Source organism: Ceratotherium simum, chromosome 16 (genome assembly GCF_057802395.1).
Source record: "Ceratotherium simum simum isolate JZ-2026a chromosome 16, ASM5780239v1, whole genome shotgun sequence".
Lineage (NCBI taxonomy): Eukaryota > Metazoa > Chordata > Mammalia > Perissodactyla > Rhinocerotidae > Ceratotherium > Ceratotherium simum.
The window spans coordinates 50,797,970-50,817,186 of record NC_141915.1 but is presented as its reverse complement, the minus strand read 5'-3'; the positions used below and the strand labels follow the sequence as shown (position 1 = coordinate 50,817,186).

The window sequence follows — 19,217 nt, the reverse complement described above, 5'->3', positions numbered from 1 at the left end:
TTGAAGGATTGGCTTTTGAGAGTAAGAAATATAGCACAGTAAGAAAGACAGCACAGGCTGAGTATGAAAGATTCTTTCTCGGAGCTATTTTTCAGAATTTATCCTGAACATTAAATTAGGAGCAACCCGGATTTTTGTTGTTATCAAATTTTTATGACTAAAGATAAGTTCTTTGGCTCAGATTCATGTTCTATCAAATTAAACTATTTACCTTTTTATTTAAAGAAATCTTTGAAAAATTCTTTTGTTATTTTACCTAACAATTCCTTCTCGATATTATAATACTGCAACACGGTAAATCTCACTCTTTCCTCCCCCCAGGTATTCCTCCACAGTGGCATATAAATTACCTGTGGAAAAGGTTCACCTTCTGTCTCAGGCCTTTTTCAAATTATAGGCAGGTAAGTTTAGACATATTTAAGACTTTATGTATTGTGCATATTTTACGTGGAATACATACTATATAATTTCAAGTTGAACAATTATATAATCAGTCAAAATTTGGAAAATTTCCCGTGGAATAGTCTTAAAAATCCTGAAGGGAATGGAGTGGCAGCCCTAGATTTAGGCATATTCCACCTGATTCTTCCTCTGCTAACAGGGACACCCAGCTACAAATAAGTCAGAACATTCTGTCCTCGTTCCATTGCATGGTGTTGGAGGATAATTATCAGCATGTTGTCCCAAAGAACACCAAGTTGAGCTTCTAGCATCTGCATATTTATCAAAGTCAGAGGTACGAGGAGCAAGACTATGGAGCCGATGATCAGAAGCCCAGATGAAGATCAGAGAAGAAACACACACAAGGGTGAGATGTGACAAGTCAAGACTAGACTCTGAACTAGTTCCAGAGACACTGACTAGGGCTCACCCTGGGTATTTATGAGGTCTTGACATGTAAAAATGTGGGATTCATTAAAAGGGGACCAGCATGGAGTGTACTCCTCCATAGATTTACAAATATAGAATGAAGCAATACTCAACAGTTTATTTGAAGTCCAGAACATACATATGTAAAGAATCAAAAGACAAAATACTTTGTCTGAAATAGGACACAAGGAGCTCTCCAAAGAAAAAGTTTCCTGGTAATTTATACATTTGTGCATTGCTATCTTTTGATTAGCCATATCAGCACTCTGCTTTAATTTATCCTTCAAGAAAATTGAATTACTGGACCTGTGTCTTAAAGTATCTCATGGATTTGAAGGTGCTGTTTAGGTTGCATACTTTAAAAACACTTTGGGGGAAAAATATGGAAGCCATTAATGTCAGTCCCTTTAAATGCAGTGAAATAGACCTTCCATCTGGAGGAATACAGCCTCTCTCAGGCTGCCTTGGAACTGGTGAGTTTTCTTTAAACCAGTGAGCATCGTCGGGATAACCTTTGTGTGAATCTCTGTGTGCATCCATCTTTCAGAAGCATGCTGACGTTTTTGTTTCCTTATTGATTTTCTCCTACTTAGGTATTCTTAGAACTCTCTAAAGAGCAGGAGCTGGGAAATTTTGATGATGAAGTTGATACAACAGTTAGATGGAAACTCCTCCTGCAGGAAGAACCTTAGAAACCTGAACCCCCTAACGTTAGATTTAGGTCTTACTAAATTGTTAGTTTCCATAATTCTAGAAGAATCTTTCATATTATTGCAGTTAACAAAATAAAATATTCAGTAGTTTAAACATTCAATGATGGTGAAGGTTTTAAATGGTTTTTAAAATTTTAGAATGGAGGGGAGAGGCAAAGATAGGGAAAGTTAGTAGACAAAATTAACATAATCACACATTAAATTAATCAGTAATATAGGCCTATTTTGTGCTTAATATTAATTCAAAAATCACATAATGTTAGACTAGTTTTTTATTATTATCAAGAAGGCTGAATGCTGAGCACATTTTACAAATAAAACATTGTAGGTTTTTTTAACCTATACTTTAAATAAATCAGCCATCTTTATGCATTATTTAAGTATCAATTTAATGTGACATTGACTATAAGAAGATCTAATAAAATGACGGATGACGTTACATAGTATAACCTTTAAATATAATGATATATTCTTATTATAAAATAAATATATGCTAATTTTAGGATATATAGAAATTATTTGGAGAAATATAATAGGAATTTGTAATAAAATACCACAGTAGATATTTTGGCCTACATATATTCAGTATGCTTTTTTTGAGTGCTTTTTCAAAGTTGACATCAGTGAGCATAGTAATTTTTTATATTTTTTCACTTCATAATTCATGACCATTTCCCATGTCATTATGACACTTTAGTGTTCTGTAACCACTGCATTGCATCCCTTTGATGTACTATCATGGTTTTTACTTAACCTTTTTACTATTATCTGACATTTTGGGTACGTGCAAGTTTACCTCATAAATAAAGCTGTGATGAACTTCTCTTAAGTCTTGTTTATTACAGTCTTAGGGTAAGTAGTTCAGATATCAACTGATGGCTCTCTGCTCTGTGAGATAGGTAACTTTGTTCTCTGAGCATAAGAAAATTCAGTGCCCATCCTAAGCTTCTGAAAACTCCCACAGGAACTTTCAATCTCATGCTCATCTCTGACTCGGACTTCCCTTATCTGCTGAACTCTGTTATCTGGTCTGTGGTTGGTGTCAGTTCCTTGACCTCCACCTTGACGTTGACTTAAAGGTAGGACTTGGCCTCTTACCTACAAACAACTATTTCCACAGGTAACTTGTAGAAGAGGCAAGTCTTCCTAACTTATAGGAATATTTAAAATGTGTATAAAAATTTGACATATATTTCGCGTGAAGTGAAGCTGAAGTAAAGCTGAACATCATTTCATATACATTATATGTTTTCTCATAAACAGAGTATGCCGTTGAAGATGCTAAGACATTGTCCTTAGCAGACCTTGAAATACTGTCAAAGTATATAATAAGAACATCAATGAACAGAAACGAAAATAAAATATCTAACATTTACACTTAACTCCACATAAATACAAATTAATTAATGCGAGTGGGGGCAGAGGCGGAGTGGGAGGATATTAGGGGGAGGGGTCTATGAGGGAGGAAGAAAATCTACAGAAAACCCAAACTTACGGTTAAAACAAAATTGTAGTTACTCCTCCATTGTTCAGGCTTTGGGTTTTTTTTGATTTCTGATTAACCTAAGAACATTTATGGGCTCACCTCTCCACCTTGGGTTGGAAATTAGGTGCCAACTGAATAGTGAGATTGCTGAGCCTTTCCCATATCCTTAGGGAAGGAGAGAGGAACTAAGTCTCGGGGCTGCTCTACCTCGGAAAAGGAGACAAAGTAGAAGGAACCGCTCTGATTGAAACAGGGTGTGAGGGGCTTTGGAGCCTGGTGTCCTTGGACAAGTCTTGTTTGTTCTCCTTCCACCTAGCAGAGGGCCCACAGCTGTTGACTGCCAGTCACTGTTGAATCAACTCCTGTTGCCTGGATAATTATGTCCTTGGTCCCTGATGCACTTTAATTGTGTTTTATGAGCCATTAGATAAGCAAGAATTGCCCATTTACTAACCACATGGCATCTCTTAGCTTTTTTGGCTGCAAGGAATAGACATTCAAGTCAGCCTAGCTCAAGTATGGAGCTTTTACAGTAAGGATGCATGGTTAGAAAAGAAACAAGAATCCAAAAGCAGAGATGGATTTAGGGTTTACTCAGCCATTATCTCTTCTTGAAGGATGATCTGCAGCCATGCAATTCTAGGAATCTGAGCAGCAGAAGATCTTGGATCCCTACCCTGGTGCCCCTCTTTGGGTCTCTCCTTGTCTTTATGCACTTTGTGCTCTGCTGCTGTTCCTACCATGGCTGACTTCTCCACCATCTTCTCTGAAAGGCACTTACTCTTCCTCTGGTCATATGCTTACTCATAGATTTCACTGCTGCACAACGTTGGCTTCTTTATGGCTCCCCTGGCATCATGGCCTGTGTCTACGCATTTTTTCCATAAAATATTCATAGCTGCTTCATTGGAAACTGCCCTCCTGAAGGATGAGGGCCCAGGCTGTTCCTAGTGTAAGGCTGACCATAATTTGTATCATGGGCACAAGACCACAGTGCATTCAGCCTATGTGTTGTTGGTTGTAGAAAGCTCAGTTCAAATAGAGACAAAACCAGTCACAAACTTTGGCTTTCTGGAAACTGAACTGGAAAATACAGAGGAAGCTAAAAAGATGCACAGAGAGAGGCAATGAGGCAGGAGGGGCAGTGTAGGTCATGGGGGCAATTTTTTTTTTTTTGTGAGGAAGATCAGCCCTGAGCTAACATCCGTGCTAATCCTCCTCTTTTTGCTGAGGAAGACCAGCTCTGAGCTAACATCTATCGTCAATCCTCCTTCTTTTTTTCCCCCAAAGCCCCAGTAGATAGTTGTATGTCATAGTTGCACATCCTTCTAGTTGCTGTATGTGGGACGCGGCCTCAGCATGGCCGGAGAAGCGGTGCGTCGGTGCGCGCAGGGATCCAAACCCAGGCCGCCAGTAGCAGAGCGCCCGCACTTAACTGCTAAGCCACGGGACCGGCCCCATGGGGGCAACTTAAAGCTAGAAGTAAACAAAAGCTTTAAGAAAGCAGGAGGAGTAGGTTGAGAAAAGATGTACCAAGCAGTGGGCACTGTACCAGTTAATTGGGGGAAGAAGTAAGACTATATCTAATGATAAGCAAAGCAGAGCAAGAAGCTGAGTCTCTATCATTGGTGGATTACTCTATTGACGTCTCATGATTTCTGGTTATGAAGATTCCTGTGGCTGTCTTGAATGCACGATGACCTTCAGGCTGTCTCTTTCAGTCTTGTTCTTATTCTTGGATATGCCTGCAATTACAACAAGCCCCTCATTACCTGAATTTAGCACATGTGAGTCTATTTCTTGCAACTAGAGAAATCCAAGTAATGCAGAAATTACTACCAGGAATAGAGATTTGTGAAATATGAAATCACCGAGAATGTGGAGATTTTGCAGTTAGTTAAAACATCATGACTGGAAAGCACTGAGAATGTTTCACTTATTCCAAAACTGTATTTTCTTTGTACTCATACCATGTGGCCAAAGAAGATGAGGCTATGGGCAACAGCTGCAAAGCAACAATTTTAAGGGCGTAGGAAATGAAACGGAGCAGAGCTGGATTATTTTAATTTACAAAGTTAAAGTCGAGAATGTCCTCCTCAAAGCAGCTAATGAAATGTGTTAGAGGAGGTGCTTTAACGTGATAGCTGACAGTGCCCACTGCCAAATGGTTGCATCAGAAGAAATCAGAGAACCTTGCTGCATCTTTTTTGGTCAAGGCAAATCCTTATTTAACCCGAAGGGGAACATTTGTGGAAAGTGGAAGGCATTAGTTTTTACTGAGCTCCTCTTTTGATGGATTGTGATAATCCATCACAAATATGAAGCAAGCCCTAAAACTATCGCCTTTTTCTCTGATCAAGCCACTAGGACCTAGAAGAAAAGACTCATGCAAAAACGTCCCCAAAGGATCATAGACTACAATAGGGCTGTGAGACAGGCTCAGATGCTAGATGTTGAATAATCCGAGCCTAGAGGATGTGCTCATATAGTTAAAAGTAGGAAAGATCATGCTTTTCATTCTCTAATCTACAATTGATTGTGCCTTAACCCAAGGACCCTCATTTCATTGCCTGGGATAATGGCCATTAAGGTGTCCTAAAAAGCAAAACTCTAAGCAAAGAAGGATGAACTGAGGGGACTTCTGTTAAAGAATTTAGACTAAAATACATGGAGAGAATCTGGCAGTGAGCAGCAGGTAAGCATCATATTTGTCATCTTCAATAAAACCTATATATATACCACATATATAGAGTTTGTGTCTTTTAACACAGATCCTCCTCCCATTGAATATAGGTGAAATTCTGGATAAAATAGAACAAAACCATTTAAATACCATCAGAGCAGTAAGCTTCAGCTTGTGTTGCAGTGGCCCAGCATCATATTGAACCTGGACATAAATCCCCAAGAATGAGCCTGGGATTTGCAGGCCTACATAAGTGTCAGAGAAGTGGTCTCAAGTCGATGAGAAGTGAGGCCATAGAACCATGCCTGCTGCATAAAGCCAGCTTCTAATAAAGGCTTCCCAGGCTGGGACAGGGGTATGATACACAGTGTTCACCACCTGGAGAAGCTGTCCTGATGCTAATGGAAACAGAAAAGTCTGAGCTATACTCATGTAGGGGGCTAGAATTCATACTAACCATGTGGTTCAGGAATCTCAACTGAAAAAGTCAGCCTTTATCATCAGATAGACAAGAAGTAACGAGTGTTGGAGAGGGTGTGGAGGAAAGGGAATTCTTGTGCACTGTTGGTGGGAATGCAAATTGGTACAAACTGGAAAATACTATAGAGGTTCCTCAAAAAATTAAAAATAGAACTACCATATGATCCAGCAATCCCACTACTGGGTATATATGCAAAGGAAATGAAAACAGGATAATAAAAGGTATCTGCACTCCCATGTTCATTGCAGCATTATTCATAATAGCTAAGGTGTGGAAACAACCTATGTCCTTTGGCAGATGAATGGATGAAGATATGGTAGATATATACAACAGAATATTATTCAGCCATGAGAAAGAAGGAAATCCTGACATTTGTGACAGCATGATGGACCTTGAGGGCACGATGTAAGTGAGATAAGTCGGACAGAGAAAGACATACTGTGTGTTATATGATGTCACTTATATGTGGAGTCTAAAAAAGCTGAACTCTTAGAAACAGAGAGTAGAATGGTGGTTACCAGGGGCTGGGGGCGGGGGAAATGGGGAGATGTTGGTCAAAGGGTACAAACTTCCAGTTATATGGTGAATAAGTCCTGGGGATCTAATGTGCAGAATGATGGTTATAGTTAACAATACTGTATTATGTACTTGAAAGTTGCTAAGAGAGTAAATCTTAAATGTTCTCACCACGAAAAAGAAATAATAATTATGTGACATGATGGAAGTGTTAGCTAAGGATACGGTGGTAATCATTTTGCAAAATGTAAGTGTATCAAATCAACACGTTATACATGTTAAACTTACACGATGTTATATGTCAATTATATCTCAATAAAGCTGGGGGAAAAAAGTCTTCAAGTGACCCGTGGAACACCTAGGAGGAGAGGAGGTCAGGCAAGCAACCATGTCTATGCAAAATGTGACTTGTTCCGGAAGAGGCAGGAGAACCAGCTGCCACAGAGGCCGCCCTGAAAGCCGAGTCAGAAGCGGCAGTGGGATGATAGGGTTGGTGGAGGCAGAGCTCACATGCAGTTGCTGTCTTCCCAGTGTTTGACACACGCAGCATTTGAAAGCAGACCAGCGAAAAATGCTGATGGGACGAATGCAAAAGCAAGTGTCTCAGAAGATCTAGCAGGATTGCCCTGGATTAGGTAAAAAATACCAATGGTTGCAAAAAAAATGAGTGGGCATCTATTGCCTAGAAATTCTCGATGTCTTAATCCATTTGATTTTTTAAAATTATGGGAAAGTATGTGCATAACATAAAATTTTCTTGAAATAAACTAGACATAAATATTGTATGAATATGAACACTCTTATGAAATATCTAGAATAGGCAAATTCACGGAGACGGAAAGTAGATCAGAGATTACCGGGGCTGGGAGAGGGGTGAATGGGGAGTTATTGCTTAATGGTTACAGATTTCCTGTTTAGGGTAATGAAAATATTTGGGAACTAGATAGTGATGATGGTTGCACAATATTGTGAATGTAATTAATGTCACTGAATTGTATACTTAAAATGGATAAAATGGCAAATTCCATCCATTTAATTTTTAAAAATATAATTTAAAATAATTCTGACATGATACGTGTGTGCTGGAAAAAATCATACAATTTATCTAGGTCTAAAATATAAAAATTCTCTTGCTTACCTAATACATTTTTCTATGATATACACACACAGGATAATATTATAGCTACTGTTTTATAATTGTCTTATTTAACAACATCCTGTGAACATCACACCTTCCCAGTTGATTATATATCTACATCATTGTAATGCCTATGTATTATTGTTTCAATGTTTGGATGCACCAGAAATTTTTAGTTGAAAATCAATTGAAAGATACATAGGTTCTTTCTAAATTTTCCTGTTATAAACAATGCTGCAACTAAGAATGTTGCACGTATATCTTTGTCGATTATCTACTTAATCACTTGGAATACATCCTAGAATGCCTGGGGCAGAGGCTCTGGGTGTGTCTAAATTTCCAACAGAAGTCTCACTGAGAAGTATCGCCCGTACACTCCAGCCAGCTCCCTGACTTTGTGACAGCCACCTCCTAGGACGCAGAAACTTCCCAAGAAAGGAAGGAATTAGAGACTGCTAGCAATAATGACAAGTGAAGCGTCATTTCCATAAAGCCCTCACTCTTATCTACTAAAATGGAAAAAAACAAAAAAGTGGCAGAAATGGAACTAAGAAAGATCCCTGACTCTTCCTGTAACTCCCAAATACCTCTGTTAGCATCCCAAACAATTATTTACTAAACTGAAGGAAGATGCCGGGAGCCAGCACACAGCTCTCCAACCTGTGAGCAACGTGACAGGTGGAAGGTGAAGCAGAATCTGAGAACGCCTATTATGTTCTGCCTCTTCGGTTGGGGGCATCCTGAGGCACGATCAAGCTAAGGGAAAGCCTGTTCTATCGCTGAACAGCTGGGAGAGGTTAGTCAGAGGAATAAAATGCTCAGCTAAGTGCTCATTCTACCAGGTACCACCATGTGGTTGTATTGTCCTCCCTCAGAGCCAGGTTGAGGATCGTGTGGAGTGAAAAATATACTAGGAAGGACTTTGGATACTCAGCTGAAGCCATCCTCAGCTGTGGTAGCAATTTAAGTGAAGAGGGCCTTTGTTTCTGAGGAATCTTGTATTTACTCATCTTACAGAGAGAAAGGGAGGGGAAGGCAAAGAGAGGAGTTAGCTTACCCATCCCCCACACCCCCCCTCAAAGAAAAGGAAGAAAAGAGAAAAAGTTTTTTTAAAAAAGTAACATTGGCCTTTGCTTCTGGACTGGTGCAAGAGGCATAAAGGATGGCCTCCTCAGATCTGGAATAATTATGCTCTCACATTAATGAAAATATTGGTAATATTTAAAAAAAACCCCAAAACTCTGCCATTAAGAAACTGTGGCCAAGAACTGGCCTTGAAGACTACATGAAATAAAATAGGAGATGAGATCATTGCAGTAAATGAACTTCTAAATAAATTAGAATTGGAAATTCAATATCAAGAACAAACTGACAATTCACTCAAGGGACCTTGTACATCTCTTGAAGATTATAAAGACGTGGAACATCTCAAAGAAAATAGTCCTCTCCATTTGCTTCAAGTAACAGTAAGCTAGGGCTTTATTAAGGGATCAGATTTTGACCCTGAGGAACCAGTCAAAGTTGAGGAACTTGCACCCACACAGAAGCCCCCAAAAAATCAAAGGAATATTAAAGAAATGCCATTTATAAGTTCTGATAAGTTCAGTGGTATTCCTGTGTATATGAAATCTCGCTTCAGCTACTGTCAAATTAATGCTGTTATTTAAGAAATCAATAAGGCAGTAGTTAGTAAACATGAGACCCTATATCAACCAAAAAGTCTATGAGTTCTGTGGCTAGAAATCTCTATCACAGATATATTGATGAAGAAACAAAAGATACCAAAGGTCATTATTTTATAGTGGAAGCTGACATAAAGGAATTCACAGCTTTGAAAGTTGATGAGAGGTTTCATGCAATACTGAATATTTTATGACACTTCCAGAGGCTATCAGAGATCTGAAGGGGAGGACTTACCCATCATGTTATAATCTAAGGCCCTTGTGAATTTTTGACCTGATTTTGAGGCTATTCCTATACAATTATACACACACACACACACACGCACACACATATATATATATACACAATTTCTTTCTCTCTTTCATGTTCCTTTTCTTGTTTCTTGTAAAAGTAAAAGTTTTTTTGATAAAGCATATATATTTAAAAATTTACTTCATTTCAGCAAATATTTAACCACCTACCGTATGAGCCTCTATGGTAGGCATATAAAGCAAATAAAAAAGTGTTCACGTCTAGTTTTTATGTTTAGTGGACAATGCTGCAGACCCCAATAAGGTGGGTATATATGTGGTAATGGCAGAAAAAGGTCAAGAAGATAAATAAAGTCAAGGATACTCAGGTCCTTTGGAATTAAAGGTCATTAATGTCTAAATTCCATCAATGACATTTCAGTCTACAGGCAACCTTCCCAGAAGCTGGATTTGGAGGCAACTCATCCATCTGATTATTCTGCTCTCCCATATGTCATTAGAGAAGAGCTTACCTGAAATGCATTCAGTATAAACCAGTTTGTAAGCTTCAACCTGTAATGAAATTGTCATAAAAGTATACTGAGATAAAAAGATGATAACATGTGTGAGCAGGTTAATAGTCATGGAAAATGGGTGGTTGGATTGTAAGAACTTAGCCATGTTTCTCTTCCACACCTAGGGAGACTCTCTGGTCTGTCTATGTCTGTGCCATCTGCTTGGCAGGTTTATCCCTGTAGCAGAGAAAAAAAGCGTCTCACCAGGCCCTGTGGCCTGCTTAACACAATCAGTGTGATGACCACACAGTACATTATGGGCATTGCAAAAACAAACAAACAAACAGAAGTAACATTGACCTAATCAGTTGCCAAGAGAGACCACAACCACTACCCACCATGCTGGGCGATCTAGACCTCTATCGTATGGGCCATTAATGGAAAAAATCATTGGCCAGATGGGGAGAATTAGACTACAGCAAGATTGAACCTTAGTAGAATAAGCAAAGTTCTCTGAAGAAAAAAACACAATTAATTCTAGGAACAGGGAAGATCTTAAAAGTACTATTTAGTATTCTGTATTACTCACATTTGGAAGTGCTTGCTGAGCTCATAACAATTTCCCCTTTTCAGGGGACAGCTTTATCGCCTTTTGGCAGGCTCACAGGGATGGGCCTCTAGCAGCTGTACCTACATCATGTGACTCCAAACCAGGGACAACAACAGATTGGAGCTGGAACAGTGCCAAACTCAGGCAGGGATCATTCAGGCTCTAGCCCAGAGGTCTAAGTACCGAGATGCTGACAGCTAGGGTCGCTCTATAGAGAGGTTTACACACTCTTGGTGCTGAGATTTTATTCCAGGGTAATTCTGGTATAATCCTGATATGTGAGCCTAGTCCCTCTGGCCACAAATGGGTGTCTGTACATGTTCTTCATAAAGCAGAGAAGCAAAATACGGAAGCTTGTAAGAGAAAAACATGCAAAAGGAGAAGAAATAGATGGATAAATTACTGCGGCAGCTAAAATTGCGGAAAACCTGTGGTTAGCTCTAATACGCTGACCGAACTGCTCAGTTCCAGTTTACTTGAAAAGTGTCAAGATGAATCATGACCACATATTTTGTTTTATCTCAGTAAAGCTTTGATATAATCTTAGAGAGTCAGCTCTCTGCCATGTACTTGAAAGCATAATTTGGGAGCCAGTGCGCCAAACGAGGTTGGCAAGAAAGAAGACATCTTCCTCTCAGACTTTCCAATCAGGAGTCCTCACCTTTCAAGAGAGAGGCTTACCTCAGCCGGTAGCCACTTCCTGTCTACACCGTCAGTGCTTCCTATGTACACCCTCTCGCCCTTCATCATAACTGCCTGGCAAATCTTGGTTAAACCTGTATGAGGGAGGTGAAGATTGGTAGAAAATACACATGAATATAGTGACTAGTCTCACTTTAAATGAACAACCACTGCCTTCAGGTGGAGCCTTAGTTCTGCCTGCCAACTCCACTACATCGCCCAATCTATTCACTTTTTCACTGAATTGGGTAACTAATTAAAGGACTTAGTCACATCGTCTTGCTTCTCAGACTCTAACATCTCTTTCTCCCCTTCACTCTCAGCAGAGGACCTTGCTTTCCACTTGACTGAAAATGGAAGCAATTAGAAGAGAATGCCTTCACAACCTCATAGTTTGCCATGGGGCCCAAAGTTAACCTCAGTAGTTAACCGGGTTTCCTTGTACCCATATACTCTGACTTTCTTCTTCTTAGTGTGAATAAACAACATTCTTATGTAAGGCCAATATCCCCACCTGTGTGCCTGATCCCTATTCAAGAACTTACTCTGTCAATGCCACCCCCCTAGCCTGCATTATTATTATTATTATTATTATTATTATTATTGGTGAGGAAGATTAGCCCTGAGCTAACATCCATTGCCAATCTTCCTCTTTTTGCTGAGGAAGATTGGCCCTAGGCTAACAACCGTGTGCATCTTCCTATACTCTATATGGGATGCTGCCTTACCATGGCTTGACAAGCAGCGCGTCGGTCCGTGCCCAGGGCCCAAACCTGCGCACCCCTGGCTGCCAAAGCAGCACATGCGAATTTAACCAGCCCAGCCCCTATTTTTAAGATTATAGCTCACAAGGGGTACTTTTTAAGTGAAATGGGAGGATTTCCGGTGACAAATAGATGAGAAGGACAGTAATCCAGATAACTTTGGGCCCCACGGCAAACTCTGAGGAAAACAATGACATAGTACACGTCAAAACCCCTAACATTCTCCACTCCCATGCCAACTTTGTCTCTGCTCTTAACTAGCAATTAAAGCCCTACAAGATCATAGAAACCTCCAAGATTTCATCAGCAGAGAGTGAAGAAATGTGTAGGTTGAGAGGAAGTTCTGCTTCCTTTGGCACAAAATTGTTGTTTACAGCCAAGAATATTTAATTTTGGTAACTTATTTGCCAAACACTTCTGACACTTAATTCTTTCTGAGTTCAATTTCCCTTTTAAAAATTATTATTTTATTTTTTACTGAAGTAAATCCTTTAGTATTCTTTCAGCCTGCCTGTGTAAGGGGTAAATTCTCTCTGAAGATATCTTTATTTCATGCACATTTAGCTGGGTATAGACTTTAAGGTTGACAGTTCATTTTCTCTCAGCTCTTTGAGGACATTATTCCATTATTTTATGACATCTTTTGGCTAACTGTTGATCCTTAGTTGATAATCTGTCTTTTCTATTTTACTGTTTTTTAAAAATATTTCCCTCTCTCCTCTATCTCTCTTTCTCTCTCATGTTTTGAAAGCTCACTGCAAAATAGTTAGTTGATGGATTTTTGTTTGTTTTTACACATCATTTTTCTAATATGAGGGCTCATGTCTTCAATTCTGAAAAATTCTCATCCATTTTATCTGTGAACATTCCTCTCTTTATTTATCCTTTTTATTTTCCTTATTATAAAATGCCTATTAGACATGTACTGGACACCCTCATTCTGTCTTTCATGTCTTCTAATCTCTCTTCAATACTTTTTCATCTTGTTCTGTCTTTGCACGAAATTTTATATGATTTCTTCAAATATATTTCTGGTTTATTAATCTTCTCTTCAGCTGTGTCTAATTTGCTGTAAAATTTATCCATTAAATTTTTAATCTTAACTATCATTAATCCCTTTAAACATCTATAAGTTCTAATGGGTAATTTTCCTATTAGTCTTCCTTTTCATTGTCTCCTGTTTTAACTAACTTATATCACTTCTTTAATACTTTAGATATATATTTTATGATCTGTCCTAATTTTTATTTTCTTCAGTTCTTGAGATTGCTAACAGTCCCATTTTTTTTGGTCTGCTGATTCTCTTTTATGGTGGACTTTCGATTATGAGCTTAGCTGCTAGGAGGAATATTCCTTTTTAACTCTGTTGCTTTGTGCCCTGAATTCTGGACATACCTCTATAAATTGTCTCTGTAGGGCTCCAGGATAATAGTAGTAATAAGAGAATGAGGAGGAGAACAATGACAATGAAGAATAGGAGGAGGAGGATTGTCAGCAGCAAATAACATCTGTTGACCTTTTACAATTTTCCAGGCATTGTTCTATGAACTTTACTTATGTTAATTAATCTAATCCTCGCAGTAACATTATATATATAGGCACTGTTATTATCTCCATTTTTATGGATGAAAAAACTGAGGGAGGGAAAGGTTAAATAGATTGTGCAAGGTCACACAGCAATGACAGAGTCAGAATTCAAACCCAAGTTTGGCTCTAGAGTGCGTACACTTACTGCTCTGATAGTGTGCTTAGACATGTTGCTTTGCAGGGAAAATTCAGATCTCGTTCCCGTGTCCTGTATCTGACATGTGCTACATAGGCGTGAGTTTTTCATTTTCTGTGGAGGAGATGTATTTTTTAACCCAGAGATTGGGCAAAGAGTACATAACCTTACTTTTCCTGGGGGTAGTTGGTGAAGTGTTTCTAGACTCTATTTCTAGCGCTGAACAGTCCCGTGAAGCCTCTGGATTCAAGCAGAGGTATGAAGTCCAGCTTCATAACCTGTCAAGCACCTAGTCCAGGTCACTGGGTTATGAAAACACCTCTCTGGCCTGCTGGGTTTCTGACATACCACTCACAGTTCTGGCTTTAATTTCCCTTTTCATTTTTAACACTGAGGATGTGCCTTCCTTTCTCTTTGTGTCTTCCATTCATTCTTACTTTCTTTCCTTCTTTTTTAAAGTTTGTTTATATATCTGAACTTCTATTTTACATATATTTTACACACCATTTCAATGTGCTTCTAGCTGGAGGTTAGGCGCTTCCTTATCATATGAGGTCATATTTATGGGGAAATCTTCTGGTTTAAATGAGGAAAAAGGCCCTAAAAATAAAAATAAATCAGAGTAAAGAAGTTAAGAGAGACAAATACAAAGAATACACAAGGAATAATGATAAGAAGTGAAACTAGTAAAATGTATATAATCTAAATAATTTTTCATATTGTAGTTGTGAATTTCAATGCAATTGTAAGAAAAGCAAAGTGAAAATGATTTCTAAAATAGAGTACATTATTGTTCTGAAACAACAATAACAACAACAAAATTAAAAACCTAAACTATATTCCAGGTGATTTAAAAGAAACTTAGAATTTTTGTTTGGACCATTGACCCATTATTAATACAAAATTTTAACAGTGTTTATGACCTTCTACCCTCCCCCCACAATAAGACCTTTAGAACATCCTCATTACTTTTATTTTTTCCATTTTTTGATGTAAAAGGCATGTAATATTTTGCTGTTGACTATTTTTTAAAATAGAACTAATTACCAAGGAGAGAAATGTATGTACATAACATCATGGTCTTAAGTGTTTTTTAAAAAATTATCCCCCTTTCCTCCAGGAAATCTCTCAGATTTATGATTATTAACATCTGTGGATCGGGAGCCATGTCAAATATTTGAGATTTCCCAATTCACGGACTTTGGTTTCCTGTTTTGCCATTAACTGTGGCAGGTCAGGAAGAGTTTGCAACTCTTTGCGGAGAAAGATAGACTGTGCAACGGGAATTGAATAAATTTCAGGTTTTTTTCCTAGCTTTCATGCATAAAAATTGACCTGAATCTTTTTGTATGTATTTTAGTCCTTAGCAATTCACTTACTTTTTGTTTGTGCATATGCCTTATGAAATCCTGCATCTACTATGACCAGAGCGAGAGAAAGGAATTTTTGTTCACAATTCTTCATTTGTCCAACTTAGGTGCTTCTGCAAGGCAAACTGTGGGTTGCTTAGATTTTATTAGGTAAAAAACGTTCAGCTCCAGCACGTTCTGCCCATTTGGTCTAAATTAGTCAACTATATCATTGGCAGTTGTGTTTATGCATTCGTAGTGAAAAAAAAGAAAAGAAAGCATCGCTAAAGATTTGTCATACAAATTTAACTCCATTGTTTGGTTAGTTATTGTTTTCACTTGTTTATTGCTCTTTCCCCATCTTGGTCTCATCATATCTGAAGGGCTAGTTTCATTTTCCTCGTTTACCATTGTCCCCCTTATCCCTGGAGTTGAGAGGCCAAGTCACAAACACAGGGTTTGTTTTATTCCCACCAACCAGGGAGCAGTCATTTCCCTGCAGAATAATTGGCTTAGGGAAAAAAAGACAGAAAACAAAACAAGGTCATCACGTGCAGCTTGGTCTGACTACACCCCTTTTCAGAAACCAGCCTGGGTCAGAACTATTGGGAGTAGGTACCCATTTAAGGAATAAATGAAGAAGTGCCGATAAAGAAATTTTCACTGTTGCTTTGGACGAAAGGAGAACTGTGCTTTGACAGTGTTTCCAGAGTACTTTTTGTAATTTTCTTGACAGTAAGTAAAGCTCTGTTTTGTTGTGCTATGCCAAATATGTGGGTGGACACTGCTAAAATCAGTCTATTTTTCAGATCTTACCAAATACATGTTTTATAGTAGAATTTAAAAATTTTTTCCCAACCAAATTTTATTGTGTAAATACAATGGTAGAATATAGAAAAATAGTAAACTTTACTTCTATACTAGCTGAGGGAGAATTGTCTGAATATTTTGATATGCAAATCTAAGATAATTTAATTTTGAGATTATAAAAACAAATTATCTCGGTTTATTTGCAAACATTTGGGCAAAATTACTTTCACATGTGATTTTTTTTCTTTTCTTTCTTTCCTTTTTTTTAACTTACTTTGTGGTTTGTTTCCTGGGTTATTCAGGGACTTCTGAATTCAGAAAATTGAGATAAATTGTTTTATTCTTGCTGTGTCTCAGAATCAAGTTTCAAGTAGTTTGAGTCTGGATTGTTATCTCACGGCCTAACTTTTTTGATAAAAGTTGTTCAGTTCAATCTGGAAGGTAAATAGTCCAAGAAAATATTTCCCTAGGGTTACATCTAATGGACATAACTATTCAGATGAATCTAAGTAATCCAAATTTTGACGTTAATTTGATTAGCTCTGGGATTTCTATTTAAATGCAAAGAGATGAGATACAATTCAAGTACTCTATTCATATAGGTGAATTTCATTATAAAAGTTCAAAAATGTGAAGTATCTTACAGGTTCTGAAATATAATGATTTTTTTCTTTTGCAATATTCCATATTATTGTAGATTGTGAAAATATTCACTCTACCTCCCCACCATTACCCCCTCTCCCAAATAGCTTACAGTCAGTATATTTGATGTCAAATTTTGCAGTCATGAACTATCAAAATAATATTTTATTTTTTTAATTTTTTATGTAGTTATTTTTAAATTAATTTTATTTTTTATTGCAGTAACATTGATTTATAACATTATATAAATTTCGAGTGTACATCATTATATGTCGATTGAAATAATATTTTAGATCAATTTTTTTGCAATTCTTAAAGGTAGGAAATGTTTTCCAGAAAAATATGTTCAAGGTTTTTCTTATTACACTTATTTTTCTAGTTAATGCTCTGCCATGTTTACTTTCTCCTTGTTCATTTAATGAACAGGCTGAATACATATGAAACAGAGAAGTGTGTATCAACAAACTCAAGCACTTCTGTGCAAAAATTTTCTTCAGAAATGGAGGACGAAAAGAGAGAGTGCGTGGGTACGTTTGAAAATTTGTCTCTTCTGCAGTTAGCATCATTCTTTTATTTCATTGCCTAATGATTCCCTTATTTTATATTTTAGGTAGCAGACTGGCTTTATTGATTTTGAGGTTGTCTCTAGTTGTATTTGTTGAATTGAAAGACTCACAGAAGTCCTGAAAAATAACATAGAATTGTAAAGACTGAAAGTATTAACTCATATTTTTTTAAAAAAGGAGATTAAGTGAAAATTTAATTATATGGTAAATTATAACAACTGACAAGGCTGCTATAATTTACATGTAATACATTTAGAGTCAAGAAATAACGTAAGTAGTGCCTAGCAGAAGTTGAGATATTTTAATTTGGGGGACTTGTATTCAAGACCATGAATTTTCTACACAGAGATTATTTCCAAGAATTATGAGCAAGTAACACCACTGATTGTCAGGTCGAATTAGGTGGGCTATCTACAGGTAACAGCCCCAAATCTCAGTGGCTTAACACAGCAAATGTTTATTTTTTCACTCTTTTCATAGTTTGAATAAGGTTCGAAGTGAAAGTGAAGTGGGTTGAGTAGGTGAAGGAATCTTCTCCACACAGTCATTCAGGGACCCAGGCTTCATCTAGGGATTCTGCCATCTCCCTAGGCCTTGGAGATCTCCACTGGATCCTCTGCATTCAGTCAGAAGATCAGGATGTAGAGCGACCAAGACAGAGAGAATATAGAAGGTTGTGCGAGGTTCCACGATCCAGAACTTGAAGTGGCACATATCACTTCTGCCCACATTCCCTTGGCCAGAACTCAATCACTTGGTCCCACCTAATTTCCAGAGGCTGGGAATGTAGTCTAGTATTGTGGCAAGCAGGGAGAGATTACTGATATCAGTGAAACACTAGACAGTCTCTACCACTCAGTTCCTTTTCATTTTCTTTGATTTCCAATAGGAGGATATGACAACTGACAAAAATGTTGCTATTTGCCACCATGAACTCTATCTGGGATACTCTGTGCCTTATAGACTCTAGAATCAGATGCCCATGCATATAGAGATTGTCAACCTATTAGTTTCTATGATAGCTTCTGCAGTAGCTCGTGATTTAATGAAAAAGTTTAGCTCTAGTATTGGAGAATGATCCATGTGACAACTATCTTGGTTTGTATCTTTCATTGGGTTTCCTCTGCTCTGAAGAGTGGAGAGCAAAGAGAAGCCAACAAGATGGCAAAATTGGAGTTTGTCTTCAACAGTTGTTTGGCATTGACTGAGCTGTTTAAGGAAATACAATCTAATTTTTTTTCTGTGTTATAGGAATGGGGGGTCCCAATACTTCTAGGACTGTATATGGGCCTATTTTCAAATTTAAAAGAAAATATCCATTTTCCTGAAATGCCTCCTCAGGATCTGGGAAGGGTAGATAAATTTAATGGCTCTTCCATGGTTGTCGTGTATACACCGATCTCTGATATAACCCAGCAGATAATGAATAAAACGGCATTTGCTCCCTTTTTGAAAGGTAGGTGTACTAATGGCAAAAAAGAATGTCTGATATTATTTTATATCTTTTTGAAAAGATGTATACATGTTTAATTTGAAGTTACAGTGATCTGTTACACTAATTATTTAGGTATCAAGATAGCATACAAATTTGGTTAGTTTTTATTTTCTCTCTCACAACAATTAGCTTTTTAAACCCTTTCAGCTTGATGGGGGTCCAATTTAGGGAGGCCTACATTTCTGTTGGAATTTAACTAAAACAATAGATTTATAATTTTGGATTTGCAGAATAGTGTCTAGGAGGAGTACGCCATTGGTGG

At 37.8% G+C, this 19,217-nt stretch overlaps 1 protein-coding gene and 2 pseudogenes across 1 annotated transcript in view; all 3 read left to right on the top strand.

The window, feature by feature from the left end:
• The window catches only part of LOC106802210 (ATP-binding cassette sub-family A member 10-like), a 50,928-nt pseudogene extending 49,366 nt beyond the window's left edge, over positions 1-1,562 (top strand).
• Positions 1,563-9,049: 7,487 nt separating this feature from the next.
• Positions 9,050-9,823, top strand: LOC101391421 (SKA complex subunit 1 pseudogene; annotated as a pseudogene).
• Positions 9,824-16,084: 6,261 nt separating this feature from the next.
• The window catches only part of ABCA6 (ATP binding cassette subfamily A member 6), a 57,496-nt gene continuing 54,363 nt past the window's right edge, over positions 16,085-19,217 (top strand). Inside the window, exons 1-3 of the mRNA XM_014789196.2 lie at positions 16,085-16,177; positions 17,321-17,421; positions 18,712-18,916. Of these exons, the coding sequence (XP_014644682.2) occupies positions 17,332-17,421; positions 18,712-18,916 (295 nt within the window). The 5' untranslated portion in view covers positions 16,085-16,177; positions 17,321-17,331. The remainder of the gene's footprint in view (positions 16,178-17,320; positions 17,422-18,711; positions 18,917-19,217) is intronic.